General features: G+C 39.8%; 1 protein-coding gene across 2 annotated transcripts in view; it reads left to right on the plus strand.

Annotated features, from left to right (window-relative positions):
* Window positions 1–15610: 15610 nt before the first annotated feature.
* Window positions 15611–17793, plus strand: part of LOC141773111 (pleckstrin homology domain-containing family G member 4B-like) — a 33317-nt gene continuing 31134 nt past the window's right edge. For both annotated transcript variants that reach the window (XM_074644795.1, XM_074644796.1), the window contains exon 1: window positions 15611–15945. In XM_074644795.1, the coding sequence (XP_074500896.1) occupies window positions 15943–15945 (3 nt within the window). In that variant the 5' untranslated portion in view covers window positions 15611–15942. The remainder of the gene's footprint in view (window positions 15946–17793) is intronic.

Below are 17793 nucleotides of genomic sequence, written 5' to 3' on the forward strand. Positions count from 1 at the left end.
GGAAAAAATAGAAGTCCCATGTGTCCAAATATAGTATGATAAGAAAATGTCTGTATCTCATAAACTACAAGGAGCACAATCAAGTATTTTATATCTATGAACTCATAACAAGTTGAATATCAAAGATATGCAGTGCAAAATCATATGGAAAACATTTAATAAACTCAATGTTACAGTTCTTCCTCATTTATCAAAAACCCTGAGATGTCCATAAACAAATTTCTTTTGACCAATCAGAACATTTTGACATATTTCCTCCTGAATATAATCTTTGGGCACAAATGGGTTAATTTGACAGAGCAGAAAAAAACAAATAAATCACCAGGTCATCAATGCATGATCAATATTCAGATAAAAAAAACAACATATAAATTATTGGTAAAGAACAAACAAACCTCCATGTTCATCTAACAGGTAAGATTCTTTATTGCATGTGCGCATCAAAAGTGTTAAGTGTGATTGATTTACTGATTGATTGATCTTATAAGGGGGTTAGAATGATGGATATGTGATATCCTAATGTGTTTTTTCCTTGTTTAGTTCCCTTCACTTCTAAATCGCATACTTTTTCTTTTTTACTTTACTTTTTAGTTATGTTTTTACTACTTAGGCTACTTTCTTTTCACGTACTGCAGCTGTCCTTACAAAGTACACATTTCTGCATGCAGTATACATTCAATTGGGACATACTTTGTTGTTGTTTAACTTTAGTTGTATTTTTAAAATTATGTTAGCTTAGATCTTTCTTCCTTTTTTGTTATCTTTTTTTTTTCTTTTTCTCCTGGGGTTATGGGGAGGTCCTTTGTATAAACCTGTGGCTTCTTGACTTCTCCTGACACATTTCTTTTTTTTTTTTTCATTGACTGGATTTTGTGAAGTCTTATATATGTGCAAATAAATAAATAAATACAATAAATCAATAAATACTAGATCTTTTTCTTTCCTACTAACTGCAGTAGTAAGGCAGTATGGGTAGTCCTATTGGAGCGCACTGCTGCTCATTGATTTGCTCTCACTCAGCAGCGCGCATTGATCTCCACTCCGCGCTGTGCGCTCCGGCTGCCAGGTGGGTCACAGTCAGTGTCACTCTTGAGGCTCTACTGCAGCAGGAGGACGCTGGAGCTGCACCACCGACAAGACCCGGACAACAGGGCAGGACAAGACAAGACACCCTCCACACCTCCAGGTGGACACAACTTGACTACTCCGGTAGCTGCTCGCGTGTTCCTGCTGCAACTCCAACACAGTACGCACGGTAGAGAGCTCCACATTCATTAAGTTTGTTAATGATGTATTGATAATAATAATAATTGGGGGTGGCCTAAAGGGGCACAACTGTGTTTGATTTAATCTTGAAAAGCTAAACCACAGACAGAGTTGTTGCAGTGAAGCTTCAATGAGACTCTTTGTGTGTGAAGTTGGCACAGTAGCAGTAGTGACTCTGATTGACTGGTCGCATGACGGTGCCAAGCTGACCCAGCTACTGTTTGCCCTCTGGAGAGTCACACTAGATCAAGATCCAATTGCAGAACGAAATCGATTTTAATTTACAAGTCACAGTGTGGTGGATTCATAATGTCATGTGTTGAGTTCTCTGGAGACTCCAGGCTCTGTGGTTTGGTGCTGTGCGTAAAAGTGTTGTAGTGAAACTGCTGTACAAGCTCGATTATAAATGCGTGTACTGCAGTATGTTGCTGCTGGAGACCCAGGAAATAGCCTGATCCTGAATTAGGTAGCTGCTGGATAAACATCTGGTATTATTTGATTAAAAATGATTTTCATAAATATACAGTAGGGCTGTAGCTATCGATTATTTTCTCGATTAATCGATTAGTTGTTTGGTCTATACAATGCTGAAAAATGTTGATCAGTGTCTCCCAAAGCCCAAGATGATGTCATCAAATCCACATCTCCAAGATATTCAGTTTACTGCCATAGAGGAGGAAAGAAACTAGAAGATATTCACATTTAAGAAGCTGGAATCAGAGAATCTTCACTTTTTTTCCCAAAGAAAAAAACGATTAATCGATTATCAAAAATTGCCAATTCATTTAATAGTTAACAACTAATCGATTAATCGTTGCAGCTCTAATATACAGATCCAATCTGATAACGTAATACGGTGCTGCACAGCCAAATGTGTCCGTATGCCAGAGCGTATCTTAATAATTCCTTATTTATGTCTCATTAATTTTCATACACACATCAGCACCAGGAGGATTGTGTTTCACTCATAATAGAGGAGGAATTAACTCATGCAGATATCCTTTTAATCAGAAGCCAACCAGGAGGTGATAATCTCCCCAACTATGTGCTCTGCAGGCGGTCAGTTACATAAACCTAAGACTGATGATGTGATGACACACACTCTCACACACTCTCACACACACACACACACACACACACACACACACACACACACACACACACACACACACACACACACACACACACACACACACACATACACACACACACACACACTCACACACACATGTAAGACAGTGTGCTCGAGTGTCACTCGTCTAAATCAAAATTAGCCTGATTGAGGATGTGACTCCTCTTCAAAGGGCTGATATGTGATATTCATCGTATCGTTGGTGTTATTCCACCTGGAGAGTTTTGTTACTGATGACATGTTGTACTGCTGAACTCTTATAGCCAAACCTCTACAAGCTTTTATTATTTTAGACAAAATTGTGTGATTAATTGGATTATTGTACATCTTTTTTTCTCTTGGTGGATATAACACAGTACTTGAGTTTGTAAATTAACTCATTATTTATTGCCATATCATTATTCCATTATGCCAAAACACTATAACATGTCATTAGGGCCGGCCCTTCTTAGTCGATTAGTCGTTTTTTATGCTTTTTTCAAGCTGCTTATTTCCAAGAGCACATCTCTGGTCAACACAAGATTTAAAGTGGTGCTTTTGTGTGATTCTGTTGATTAAATCGATTAGTCGACAAAAATCGTAAGAGTGTTAGTCGACTAAGAATTTCTTTAGTCGAGGACGGCCCGACAGTACATGTCATGAACATACAGTCATTTTGATTTGAGATGAAAGAGGACATGATGATTTGCAAAAAGAGCAACATAACATTCGATTTAGAAACTACTAATTTGCAGTTAAACCAGTTCATTATTTTTAACTTAATTTAGATTTTCTGGTTATTTATTCATAGATTTCTTTTGTACATAAATATCATAACACCTTTGAAATGAAAGAGATAACTAGTGGTGGAACAATTGCTCAATTAATAGATGAAATAACTGACAGGAGATGAAGTAACGCACATTTTGAGTATTAATTGGAGATTTGTCAGATTTTCTGTATCAGGTGAATTGAACTGAAGAATTGTTTATTTCAGCTTCACAAATATAAGGAATTGATTTTCTTCTTTTTAAAAAAAAAAAATCTAAATTATAAATTGAATATGTTGATAACCCTCCGTATGCAAATTTGAATAGGCATGGGACGATATGAAAATTTCATTCGATTATCCTGGCCAAAATAATTATGATTCACGATAGATCCCGATAATCATCAAAATATGCTTAAATCTGTTAAAGTGGCACTAAGACATACTGGAATAATTTTACCTTACATTTAGATAAGAAACAAATATTTTATTGCATCACAGGTAGGACACACATCTTTCTTTAGTAAACATCCTTTTTAATAGAAATCAAAACAATCTTCAATAAGGTAATCATAAATCATAAGGTCCCCCTGCATAAATAAATGATAAATAAATGAAAAAATAAAAAATTGTGGGAGTCTGTTCTTTCTTACATAATAATTCCTGTATTTTTTAGATCAGGCTTTATTTTTCACTTCTCCACCATGATTGCGAGCTGGACGGCTTCTTCATGTCACTCATGTGACGATATTCACGATCATCCTGATAATGTAAATTCACCACGATCAACGTATTGTGAGTGTTTTACATAGCGATACGTGATAAAATCCTATTTGGTCCCATTCCTAAATTTGAATACGTACTTTAATAAAAATAGTAATAATACTTTGGGCTTTGAAAATGGTGGACTTTTCTTGTTATTTTTTGATATTATAGGCTAAACAATAAATTGAAAAGGTAATTGATAGATGATCAGTAATGGAAGCAGCCCTAAACTGCTCTCTCTCTCCTAATGTTCAGTGTTCCTCCCGTGTGACCTGAACTCTTCGGCATCCTCGCTGTAACCAGCTGTTACTGTCTGTCCGTGTCTGTGTCTTCTCTGCTGTGTGGGCGAAGGTTATAAATAAGAGGCTGGAGGTTTTTGCGTGTGTGTGTGTTGTTTAACCAGCTGCTGGTGGAGGTTTGTTTGTCTCTCTGAGTGCAGGTGTACTCGCTGGCCTCTAGATGCTGTTCTCGGGCCTGTTTTAAGGTTCTCCCCCCCCACCGGCCAGCACTTACCGGTACCACCCTGCTCTTATCTCAAGGATTTGAGTCTATTTGTGTTGCTGGGTCAGCATCACCTGTCTCCTGTGTTTTAGCTGTGTGTGACGTTTTGAAATGTATTGTTCAAAATCTGTCCAAAAAAAGCCTGAAATGTTTGTTCCCCCTCCTCTTTTAACGACACGTTTTAAAATCTTTAAAACAAGTACGTAGATGTATATATAGATGCCCTTTGTTTGGTACATATGAGTGATGTCATGAGGTTGTAGTTTGTTCTTTTTCCGGAGACGTCAAGGCTCAAAAATCATTACGTTGACCTTCAGAGATCTCTAGTGATTTGAGAGTTTGGGGAGGATCGCCTCGCTGGAAAATTCACTGAGAATACTTACAGCAGAGAAAAAAAGTTGAAGGACCTATATTTTGAGGTTTTTATGCTATTTCTGATCTCTGAACAGCTCCCTTATAAATTATAGCCTCTAAGTGTGTGTGTGTGTGTGTGTGTGTGTGTGTGTGTGTGTGTGTGTGTGTGTGTGTGTGTGTGTGTGTGTGTGTTCTCGTCTAGACAGAGAGGAGCATGGGAAAATGGCCCCGACTTTGCAGGACAGCCCACCAGCAGTGACAGTCACAAAAATATATCTAAATATTGACAGCTTGATATCCACAAACTCATCAAACATGCATACTGTAGGCTACATATAACACTATATATATATATATATATATATATAATCAACAGGGGAAATAGTTTAGAATTCAGTCTTCCAGTTCTTTATTTTATAAGGATCCCAGATCTTATCAAAGAGTTGAGGTTTAAAGATTTTTACCACTAAGTAGAAGTCTGATTTTCTCCATTCCCAGAGTAATTAACAGATCCCTAACCCAGTGTCTGAAAGGGGAGTGTCTAGAACCGCCAACGGGTAAAATTTACTCACGGCTTTGTCAATTGTATGTAGCTTTTGTTTCACTAAAATATTCAAGTCGCCCAGTCTGTCACTTTTCCTAACAGTGTGTTAGTGTGTTTGCAGCACCCCCTATTGGTACAATTTTCAAGATAAAGCCAGATTTAAAAAAAAAAAAATGTCCTTCTATACCTATAAGTGCCAGCGGGTAAAATTTAACCTTAGAGAAAGCAGTCATTTTCATGCAATTAATTATGTATGTATTTTGTATATGTTGCAACGGCAACACCTTCTGCATACTTGCCAACCTTGAGACATCAGAAATAGGGAGGATTTCTAAACCAAATCGTGACTTTTAGAGAATGAAAATATTTGAGATGGAATGATAATTTTTAAATCATTATTCTCATTTTCTTTGGAAAAAAAATATTATGGAGTGATTTTTGCGGGATCTATACCAAACAGAGATGTTTTCTTGAATCTGTTTGACACATTTCGCCTTTAACAAATATTGCGTCTCCTGCGATTCGAAAATTGCAGTAGGTAATATTGCCATTTTTATAAAATCTTGATTAATTATGCATCCCTAGCATTTAACTCAAAGCACTGCTGTGCCTAAGAACAGTCTCACAGAGCTGTCACTCCTGTAGACTCTTATTATAGTCTTGTTCATTTACAGAAACCAAACTGTAGGAAAATGCAGTTTAATGGTGATGTGATCAACAACGTTTTGCCTGCTGTGACTTGACAGTCAAGGCCACGGTTGCATGTGAATCATATGGGAGTCACAGTATTAGAACCAGCCTAAGGAACACACACTGAATGAGTCAAACCTAAAGGTCTGTAAGACCTCGCCACCAGGCCAGAACTGGGTCAGGGCTGTGGACTCACCACTTTTCTTAGAGATTACAGTAGTTGGACATTCATTTACTGTAACATGTTGTAGGAATATCAATAAGAACTGGAATATCTTGACTTGTATACTGTCTGCGTTCTGTTTCTTTTGGTCACGTTAGGTTATCTTTATACTCAATAATCAGTGTCCCAGTTTCCTGTCATGACTGTCTGTCTATTTTGTTTGTACATACGGCTACTGTAGGCATCATATTTCAGTCAGACTCACACTCCTGTGAGAACAATATGTTTAAAAAAGTCCAGCCAGCCTCACAGTTCATTCAGAGTGACCCGAACTGCTCATGGTGATTTATGACGGACGGGGTCAGCTCCAGAGGAGGCTGTGAGAGGTCACACAGTCGGTAGACGGCCAAAATAGACGCCTCTCCTTAACCCCCCCACTGGGTCGATTAGTCTCTCTCAACCCGGAGCTGTTGAATCACGCTGCCTGGATCACTTCTGGGTCAGTCTGTTAAAAGAGCTTTTCTGTAGCTCACTGTTGTGCCCATACTGGGTTTAGCATTGGTGTGGTATAATATTAGCACCCAATGGAGCACTGAACAGTTTTGTATGTCACACGGGGGTCGCGACCATAATGACTACATTCCTGTCGTGCCTGTCTGCACCTTTACAAAATGGGTCAGTACGTGACATGTATAGGTCGTTCACCAGGTCGCCTATAGTGTCGCTGTACTAAACTGGAGTTGGATTTACCTTAAAATGACCATTTGTATATCGATTACTCACAGCATGTGACCTTCAATTCTTGAAGACAACTTTGTTTTTCTCTCATGCCTTCATGCTGAACGGAGAATCCGAAAATGGAGTAAATCCTTGATGAATTGAAGTAAATGGAGGACAGGTTTAACAACAGCAAAACTGTATCAAAACAGCCATTTACAAACTTTAACCAGTCGTATGCTCACTACTTCCCAAACACATGCATTTTCGCCAAAATGTTACCATTTAAAACACTTAGGTAGTGGCGGAAGTGTGGGACAAGCAGGTGGTGATCCCCACAGCTGAGTGTCAGTCAAGGTAAACACCATAGACTGTATATAAGAAGCAGACATAGTCACAGTGAGGTCATTCATTGGTATGTGGAATGCTGTTTTGAAGCCTTGAGTTCGGCATTTTGGCCATCGCCATCTTGTTTTTTTTGCAACCAGAAGTGGCACGAGAGGGTGAAGCTAAGTACAACCAAATGCCGAATAAGTCATTTTTAGGCGATCAAAAAGGTTATCATCAACTTTCATGAACTGAAAACACACTGTGAAAGGGTTAAAGTTGTAAGAAAACACGGACAACTCCCAGACCGGACAACGCCGTGGTAGCGACCTGTCAATCACAAGGTAGCCCCGCCCTAAAGCATCCCCTGCTTTATGGTCTATTTGACTCTAAATGGGACCATAATTTACTAAATGAACATCATGCTGTATTGAAGAAGACTTGAAACTAGAGATTGAGACCATAAACTCATGTTTACAATGTTTACTGAGGTAATAAATCAAGTGAGAAGCAGGGTCATTTTCTCATAGACTTCTATACAATCAGACTTCTTTTTGCAACCAGACTTCTGACTTCAGACTTCTCTGCTGGCTGTTAGAAAGAATGCAGGTTTTAGGCACTTCTGCATTGGCTTCACTTTCCAGAAGAAGAGGTAACCCAATGGTAAACACACACTGCCCCTCTTAAAGGGGCATATGGCACAGTTATTTTAAAATTGCAACAAATACACGATATAGAAAAGGGAAACAAGCTATTGAGATCTCAGCTTATATTGACTTGAAGAGAGAAATCTGACCTTTGACCTCCACATAGACATCAGGCATTGGATTGGCATTGGAAGGACTGGCTGTGGTTGTTGCTGCTTGGGTGAAAACCAATGTGGATGCAGCCAAGTGCACTTCAGCAGCAGAGAAACCATAGGGTTGTTTGCCAGTCTCTCCGTGTCCACTGACCACTGATTACAGATCACCAAACACACAAACAGTCAGGAATGAGAAGCTTGTGGTTGGTGTTTTTCAGATTGAGTTAGAGCCAAATTCTTTTCATATCTTTTCTTTTCTCCAGATGGTTTGACAATCACTGCACCAGGTTACTGATTTGACCTTTCAGCTTCAGGTACTGATCCTGTATCTAATGATGCTTTCTAGTAATTCTAAGAAATAATTAAGGTAACAGGACTGTACATTGAGATTGACATTCTTAGTCATACTTTCAGTTTGATCGAATGCACAGAAAATAGTTAAGAGAACTTTGTTTTGGTCTTCCCATGGACTTCAGGAGACTCAAACGATGCTACTTCCTGTTGATCATGTGACTTGTGGAATGTGACAAATGTTTAGAGGGGGCGTGTGTTAGGGTAACGGGAATGAGTGAAAACCTGGAGACACGGCTAAAATGTGTATTTTAACTGACACATTATGACGATGAGAAAGATGCGTATTTTATGTCTAAATTGGAAATAAAGGCACATTATAATACAAAAAACTAGATTATATTTCATGGTGAAACGTTAGAGAGTAGAGACCGACTAAAATCCTATTTTCTTTTAGTGTTCGAGGTAGTTTTTACTAAGGTTTTACGTGATGTATCTTCAAATTGCAATTAGGACAAAGTGCAGGACACTTTCCTTGATATTATAATGTATTATACTTTTCATGTATGCATGTAATGTCCCAGGTACAGAAAAGGCACAGGTTCGGCGTAAACGCCAAGTATTGCCGCTTTGCTGAGAGTAAAATATCTCAATACAGAATTTCGACTTCACTTGGCTTCCTATCGGTAAACTTGATATTTGCCTTTATCATGCTGTAGGACCGCAGTACACCCTTTCACACAAACTGAGTGATATTTACCAAATGTATTAGAGGGACAATGTCAAAATGTTAATCTGAACTTGATTCAATAGCTTTCTGAAATCTACAGCAGCTGCTTCTCTGTCTGCTTGTGCTGTTTTGAAACATGCCTGATTCCTAAGGACTCCATAAATACGTATAAGAAACACTGAAGCATCCAATTGCTCATAAAACTGTCAATTATATGAACTTCCTGTGCAGCCCAGCTTCGACTCCCTCCCGCTCGCTGGGGGAAATGCATCCCCAGTTATGTTAACTACTTTACAGAATGGTAATGAGGTGCGAGCTGCCTAAGCCAGAGTTCGGGGACGATGCATGCTTGAAGTGTTGAAGGCAAAAATAGAAGGCCAAGGCTCGAGGTGCGTTTGTTTCCATCACTGGCTGGATTAGCAGCTTCTAAACACTCCATTCCATTAAGGCTATTGTAACAGAGTACATACAGCGACTCATGAACACACACACACCTTCTTAAATCCGCTCTGACACATCGATAGCACTGCTTCCAGATACAGTAAAGCCAGTGTTACATTCAGAGCGGCATGCTTGTTTTATTGGCTGTTTTTATCTGTCTGGAGCTGTTAATGTTGCACAGACATTCAGAGAGGGGATAAATAGAAAGATGACAGGGTAGACCGCAGATACAAACCAAATACTACCTGCAAATACTTTTTATGGTATGTTTTATAATCTGTGACTCTCGGAGTTTAAATTATTTAAAGGAACAGTGTGTAACATTTCGGGGAATCTTTTACCAGAAATGGAATATAATATTCATAACTATGTTTTTATCAGTGCATAATCACCTGAAACTAAAAATCTTTGTGTTTTCGTTAGCTTGGAATGAGCCATTTATATCTACTTAGGATGCTTAGATGGACGACATGACAGCTCCCCAAAAGTGAAGCCAAAACATCTGGATCGCCCCCTGGTGGCTGGCTGCAGTATAGGTCATAAATCCCGCCCCCTCCATGTTAGCCGATGGACATTAGCCAAACTAAAAAGTCAAAGTACACGTCAAATAAATTTTTTCCCAAAGATGGTTTCTGTCATTTCAGGTAGTTCTCATCACATTGATGTTATATGTTATATGTTTGGTTTCAATTGGTTATTTGATGCTATAAAAGGTGGTGAGATGTCATGACGGACAGCTGTGATTCTCTCTCGCTGACGAGCTGCAGCCATCCACTGTCTGATCACTACTTGCAGACCAAATGACGTCAAAGTCTCAATATGGCAGCTCCTGTATGCGGGATATTTTGACTTCACTTCTGTAGGAAGTGGGAAACACGTCGTCCATCTTTATATACAGTCTATGGTTTTTACGTTACCTGAAGGCCACTGTAGTTCTCCGACACACTTGTGAAACTGCGGTAACGTGAGCTGCAGAGTGTAAAACCGTGGCCCTGCCAGCCATAGTCTGACTTCCGTTGCTCCTACAGTAGTGTTATTATGGTGAGGACAGCCTCTGAGCAAGGAGAATGGTGTTATCTCAGTTTTGCTCTCAGCGGCTCACGTTACCGCAGTCTTGGAAAGGGAGGAGTGAGCGGAGGGGCACTCCAGTTGGTTGCAATCTGCAACCACACCACTAGATGCCGCCAAATCCTACACACTGTACCTCTAAAACTTTTCTCCTCTTATATTTTAACCGTTTAAGTGACACCGATTTTCCTAAACTTCAACTTGGTTTCCAGCTAGGTTGAAAGAAATTCTTGGAATTTGCAAATTGTTCCTGATTTGACTGAGAAATCTAGGTGTAGTGTTTGCACTGTTTCCAACTACTCAGTGCAAACTGTGCAGCTACAGTGCAGCATGTGAAACTATGTTTTGGAGAGATTTGAAACCGTGCATAAAGGATACTTAGACATTAAAATGCAGCAGTGATCTTCGTCTGAACCTCACATGTCCCCCCTGTATGAGTGGGTGTGTGTCATAGTGAAACAGTTATCATCCTCTGCTGGGTGAACAGTTAGCGTCTAAGGACACACACACACAGAATTATATTTATTTTTAACCAGGAAAGCCGGTTCTGTGCAGATTCTAATTCACAATGACGCCCTGACAAAGAAGCAAAGGAGGAGGGGGGCAGAGATTTGGGATTAAGTAAAATGTCCTGTTTATAATATGCATGAGTGAAACGGAGAGAGAGAGAGAGAGAGGGAGAGAGAGAGAGAGAGAGAGAGAGGCTGAATAAGAAGGGGATTTTCAGAGAGAGAGAGAGAGATGAGGACAAGGGCGACAAGGCCTTGGCTGCGACCAGTTGAATCAACAGCTTCTCTCCTCTGGCGAGGACACGCTCGCTCTGCTCAAGCCTAATACCACAGACATGCTGTCACACACATACACACACACACACACACACACACACACACACACACACACACACACACACACACACACACATACACACACACACGCACATCAATTTTTCTCTCTCACCCCGGCGCTCCCTGCCACTTTTTCTTCCCGTTCTCCCTCTCTCTCCCGCTCTGTGTTCCTTTGTGGCTTTTGCTCATTTGCCTTGTCACCCAGTAGAGTCAGTGCATTAACAGCCTGGAGGAGGACAAGAGAGAGAGAGGGGGAGAGGGGGAGAGAGGGGGAGAGGCGAGAGGAACATGAAGACAACAATGATCCAGTATATATAACAACAACATCAACACACATGCATGTCCTCGAGCTTGTTCTCAACTGCAGAAGTCGAGGCAGAGGGCACGCCACTCTCAGATACATTATGATGGATAAGTTGTTCTGTTGCTGGGCAGGAAACAGCTGGAATTTCCTTCTAGTCTTATTGGTGCATCATCAGCCAGTCAAAGCCATTTATGAAGCTAAAATGGCAAAAATAATGTGGTGAATAGGGCTGCAGAATTAATTGAAATTTTATCGAACGCAATGTGGCCTACAGAAATTTTCAAATCGCAGGAGTTGCGATATTTGTTAAAGATGAAATGTGTGTCAAAATACCATTTTTAAATGTAATATTGGCCTACCTACACATCATATTCTACAGATTTAAGAAAACATCTTTGTTTTTGGTACAGATCCCCACAAAAATCACACTATAATCATTTAAATATTTTTTTTCAATGAAAATGAGAATAATGATGTAAAAATTAGCATTCCCTCAAATATCGAAAATCATATCGCACTTGCAATATCAGTCAAAATAATCGTAATTATATATTTTTTCAAATTCGTTCCACCCTACTGGTGTCAGATCATTAAATGTGAGGATTTGCAGCATTTTATATGACTGTTAATTGAATGGCTTTTGGTTTTTGCACTGTTGGTCGGACACCTAGGTGGCTATGTTTTACTATTTTATATAAAAAATGTATTGATCGTAAACATAATGAACAGATTCATTGACAATTTCTGTTTGTTGCAGCCATAAATAAATACAATACATTCATATTTTTATATTTAACAACATAAGCCAAGTTTTAAGAAAAGAAATTAAACTTATACAATATATCCTAAAAGGTAATGATCGCAACGTTCAAACTGGAAAAGTGTCAAATTGAAGTGTAGTTGAAGATGTCCGTATGCATGCTACATTTGCTTGAGTTGTAAATGTGCTATTGATGGGCACTGTTCTCCCACAATGCAATGCACAAAGAAAACGGAGGAGGTACAGTACTTACAGCTGGTGAGAAAACAGAAAGCGCACGCACTCATGAAACAGTGTTTATTTAGTTTTTCTGTCTCTTTGTGGCTTTCACAGTTGGAGTACATGGATATACTAACTGCAAAAATACTGTGATGTACAATGAAAATGAGTCTTTATATTATTAGTATGTATTATGGAACAGATTAAAGCTGCTGTAATCAATATATTTATATTAACAATGGAAAACATGACTACTTGCATGTGAAAGCGGTCGCTCGTAGCAACACAGAGAATTATCACCTGGTTCGTCAGTTCCCCCCAGCGTTTTAGTATCTTTCAGCTCATTGTTTTGGTTTTCCGGCCTGCACTTTTACAGTTTTGGTTCACGCTCACTGCTCTCTCATAGTGTTGTTTTCAGCAGCAGTACTCTACGCCACCTGCTTGGCACCAAACAGCAGACAGAGTTAGCACCTAGCTGGTGAACGTAGTGGAGCATTTAGCAGCTAAAGAGCCAGATCTGTCCCTCAGGAGGTGGTGGAGATCAAAAACAGAGCTAAAAGGAGAGTGAATATTACACTTCAGCTCAGCAGGTGGCCAGAAACACGACTCCGAATGGTTGCTAATGTTGCTCCATATGTGCCGGGTCAGAGAGAAAGAGACCTCACTGTCAGTCTGTCTGTCTCTCACTCTCCACTTTGACATGACCAGGTCAAACATACAGAGACGAGACATTCTTGCTACTGTTTCACAGCAGCTTCAGTCGGTATGATGTTTCACCCAGCAGCACCGCCTCATCTGTTCTTTCCTCCTCTCTCACGTCTTCACCTTCACCACCATTTCCTTTTCTGTCTCTTCTCTAGTTTCATCTTTCATCTCCAAAATATCCTAAAACAGGATGACGAACTTCAGGTCTCCATAACAAACATGATTAGGTAGAGCAGTCATCCTTTGGTTCACGTCTTTTCAGCTCAAGTGCCTCTCCTGTTGTTTGTATTGCGTTGGTCTTCTTCCGTCCTTCAGGGCAGATACTTCTCTACGTCTTCTCTTCTTCACGTGTTGCTGGCTTCCACTATCAGGTCCCATCTCTCAGTTTGTTCTCACAATGGTCTTGTGACAAGAAGAGCGAAGCAGCGGTGGATGTTTTTTTGAGCATTGAGCATATCAAACAATTTGTAACTGTGCCGCTGCAGCCGGCTGGTTAGCCCTCTGGGAAGCCGACTGATTCCCTCCTGATCTGAGAGATTGCACAAAATAGTGAAATGAAAAGTGTTTAGCAAAGTTTAGCACAAGAAGCATAAATACAATTAAGCATGATAATGTAATATTAGAGTATATTATTTATGTAAAACATATTTACATAATGTCATTTATTATATGTCTGTATGTTATTTCCCAAGTAACGTGCAGAAAGTTCCTTCAGTGTCCCATTTTAGATCTTGATATCTCTTTTTACAGTATATATCTGTATCTGCCATCCATCAACATAAAAACATATGGTATTGATACCAGTGTGCAGTTACTGAGAGCTTGACTCTAGTGCATGCACATATTTTTAAATTTGTGCCTCCAGTTTATTTTCACTCTAAACTATTGTATATAACCAGTGTGAATATTTCAGTTCTCGTTAAAAAAATGAAAACAGAGTAAATGGATTTATTTGGCATCAGTGAAGGTGTGCAGCATTTGTTCAATATAATGACGTGTGGTTTAATGATTTGTAATTTCAGCTAACAAAACACTCATATAGACCTTTTCAAACTTTACAACTAGGGCTGTCAGAGTTAACGTGTTAATGCAATTTAATTTTAACGGCAATAATTTCTATTAACGCATCAACGCAACCTGCAAATTTTAGGCTGTAGCGGGCTTTTAAAACTAGAATGAAGATACTGGTATCATTTGAAACTAGAAAAACCTACAGTAAGGAATCCATTGGTACCAACCACATCATACTAGCTTTTCATGAAGAAGGCTAAATAACGCTCCAAACTTATGCTAAATTTTAGCGATGAAAATAATGTCCAGAAACCCTCACAGGTACTGCATTTAGCATAAAACAATATGCTCAAATCATAACATGGCAAACTGCAGCCCAACAGGCAACAACAGCTGTCAGTGTGTCAGTGTGCTGACTTGACTATGACTTGCCCCAAACTGCATGTGATTATCATAAAGTGGGCATGTCTGTAAAGAGGAGACTCGTGGGTACCCATAGAACCCATTTTCATTCACATATATTGAGGTCAGAGGTCAAGAGACCCCTTTGAAAATGGCCATGACAGTTTTTCCTCGCCAAAGTTTTGTGTAAACAAGCTAGTATGACATGGTTGGTATCAGTGGATTCTTTAGGTTTTTCTAGTTTCATATGATACCAGTACCATCACTCTAGTTCAAGGCAACATGTAGTAGTCCCAATTGTATGCATACTGTGTGCAACAGTACATACTTTGTAAGGGCAGCTGCAGTACGTACGAAAAGTAAAAAGAAAAAGTATGCAATTTGGAATTTAGCGATAATCTTAACCATAAGCACCACGAACCTAATCTCAGCCCTAATCCTAAAATGTAATGAAAAACCCTCTGGGGACCAGCTTTTTGTCTCCAGGTGATTATTCATAAGGTGACAGTTTGACCAGATTTACCTCCTCACAACATGAGTAATACACACACACACACGCACACACACACACACGCACACGCACACGCACACGCACACACACACACGCACACGCACACGGCTTGTTGGTGCCTTTAATTATAACTGTTATTGCCCCGTGTGTGTGTGCATAATGTAAGAAGATGCCACAGAAAAATACCTAAGAATTTGCACTTGCATACTTGGATTTACTGTGAAGTCTCTCTCTCTCTCGCGCGGTCTTTCTCCCTCCCTCTCTCTCTCCCTCCTCTCCTCATGTTTGGTCACACTGACCCTCTCAGACAAACATAGCGGCCGACACTCGAGGTGCAGCGAGAGGCAGAGAGCAAACACAGAGAGACAGAGCAGCAGCAGCAGCAGTAGCAGAGAGAGAGCTCAGTAAATCAGAGAGGGAGAGGAAAACAAATCAGAGACTAAGTGCAGCTCAGCGGAGGACTTGACGAATGCTCATCCAGCTGGCTTAAGGTCGTCCTCACTCACTCGGCTGTGAACGAGCGTCCGGGCAGAATGGATTTCGTTTTGGTCCGGCAGCCACCGAGCGGCTCTGTAGATTACTATCACTGCTTTTGGATTATTTCTGCTGTTGTGATGAACGGGAACGACAGCAGGCAGAAGGGAAGATGGTAATATGACACATATGCTCTGTGTGTTGAGATGCTTTTACTTCCATCCTGTTCTGTCTTTGTTCACAAAGGATTTTGTCTTTCTTGTTTGCTATAATAGCTGTCACCTCTGAATCATAATTTAACTTTTAGCTGACCTCAAAGTTTAACATTTACTCACTGAAAATGTGTAGTTCATCTTAAATGTCATTTTTCCTCCACTTACAGTAGCTCTCACTGAGAGCTTAAGAGCTGTTGGTATTGATTTATTTTGCTAATATAAAGCTTCTGTCAAATCCTGAGCTTGTGTTTACATGAAGACCAACTTGTCTAAAGGTGTTGGATGTCTTGTGGCGTTTCAGCCTCCTGGCGTTCAACTCATAATCCATCATTTTCCTGTCATATACACGTCTCTGTGAGATGACAGAGGAGGATGAGTTGCTTTATGTTACACTTACTTTAGTAGATGGCTTGAAAGTTTTGAATAACATCTTTAGTGATGAAACAACAAGTCGATTAATAGATTAGTTTAATAACAGAACATTTGTTGACAACTATTGTTTGTCATTCATCAAGCAAAAATTATGAGCTTTTCTCTATTTTATATCTTTTGTACATTGAATATCTTTGAGTTTTAAAACTATTGGTCAGATAAAAACAAGTTATTTGACGACGTCACCTTGCACTGTTTTCTGACATTTTATAAATTAATGGTTAATCAGTTAATTGAAATCAATCAAGAAAATCATTACCAGTAGCTCTAAACATCTTATATGTATAGATCTTAGATACTGCCAGATCGTACACACTGGACCTTTAACCAGGAAGTCTCTTGAGATTAAAATCTCTTTTTCGAGGGAGATCTGGCAAAGATGGCACGCCATTACAAAGTTAACAAAAATTATGAAATAAAGCATGTAAAAAACAGAAAAATAAAACAAGGGACAATAGATACATAATACAAAATCCAGTTTAGGAATAGCAATTGCCCCCTTCAGTTACACAGTTTTTAATCAGAGCTTAGAGGGAGACAAAATCATGAAGCTGTAGCGTGTTCTGAAGGTTATTCCATGACCGTGATTCATTCACGTAGAATTTCTTTGTACCAGAAGATGTGACGGTTACAACACTGTTTCCTTTATTAAATAATACTACAGTCATTTATTTATTACATCCTGACAAGCAGTCTCTTATGTTGAAACATGCATGTACTCTGACATGTGTACAAGTACAGCAGAGATCCCAGAGCTCCCACTGGCCGCTGCTCTCTGCTGGGTGTTTTGACTCGAGGTGAAGGTCTCAGGTTACGGAGCATTAAGGCAGATTTCACAAACCAACTACTGTACCTGCTGCCTCCTTCCTGGATCACTGTTTACTGGCATGTGAGTCATGCAGGAGGAGAAACCGTCCTGCAGCATCAGGAAAGAAATCACTGCTGTATGGATTTGAGTTTTGAAAGTTCAACACTTTCTTTTATTTTGTCCTGTTGAGAATCTCAGCCTGCATGTTTCTGAATGTGTGTGTTGTCACACCTCGGCTGCAGAGAGGGTGTGCCCGCCCGGTTGCACATAAAGTAGATTTTGTTTGGCGCTCCCTGACTGGGTGGATGTTATGTACTGAAGGGAGCTGCGTTTTTAAAATGCCCGCCCAGCTCTCCTGTAGGTTTGATTTGGCAGGACACTGTACGTGTGTGTGTACCGATGTGATTTTCCCGCCCTGTTTCCTGCGTATTTGCCGTTGAGTCCATTAACCCGACTATTCCTGTTTTGGGAGTGACCTCAATGTTTGGCTATTTGTTCCTGTGTTGACCCGGTTACACAGAGCATCCTTTTTTCTCTCAGCAGAAAGACGTCTTGTCCCGTCCTGGTG

This window comes from Sebastes fasciatus, chromosome 8 (assembly GCF_043250625.1).
Source record: "Sebastes fasciatus isolate fSebFas1 chromosome 8, fSebFas1.pri, whole genome shotgun sequence".
Taxonomy (NCBI): Eukaryota; Metazoa; Chordata; class Actinopteri; order Perciformes; family Sebastidae; genus Sebastes; species Sebastes fasciatus.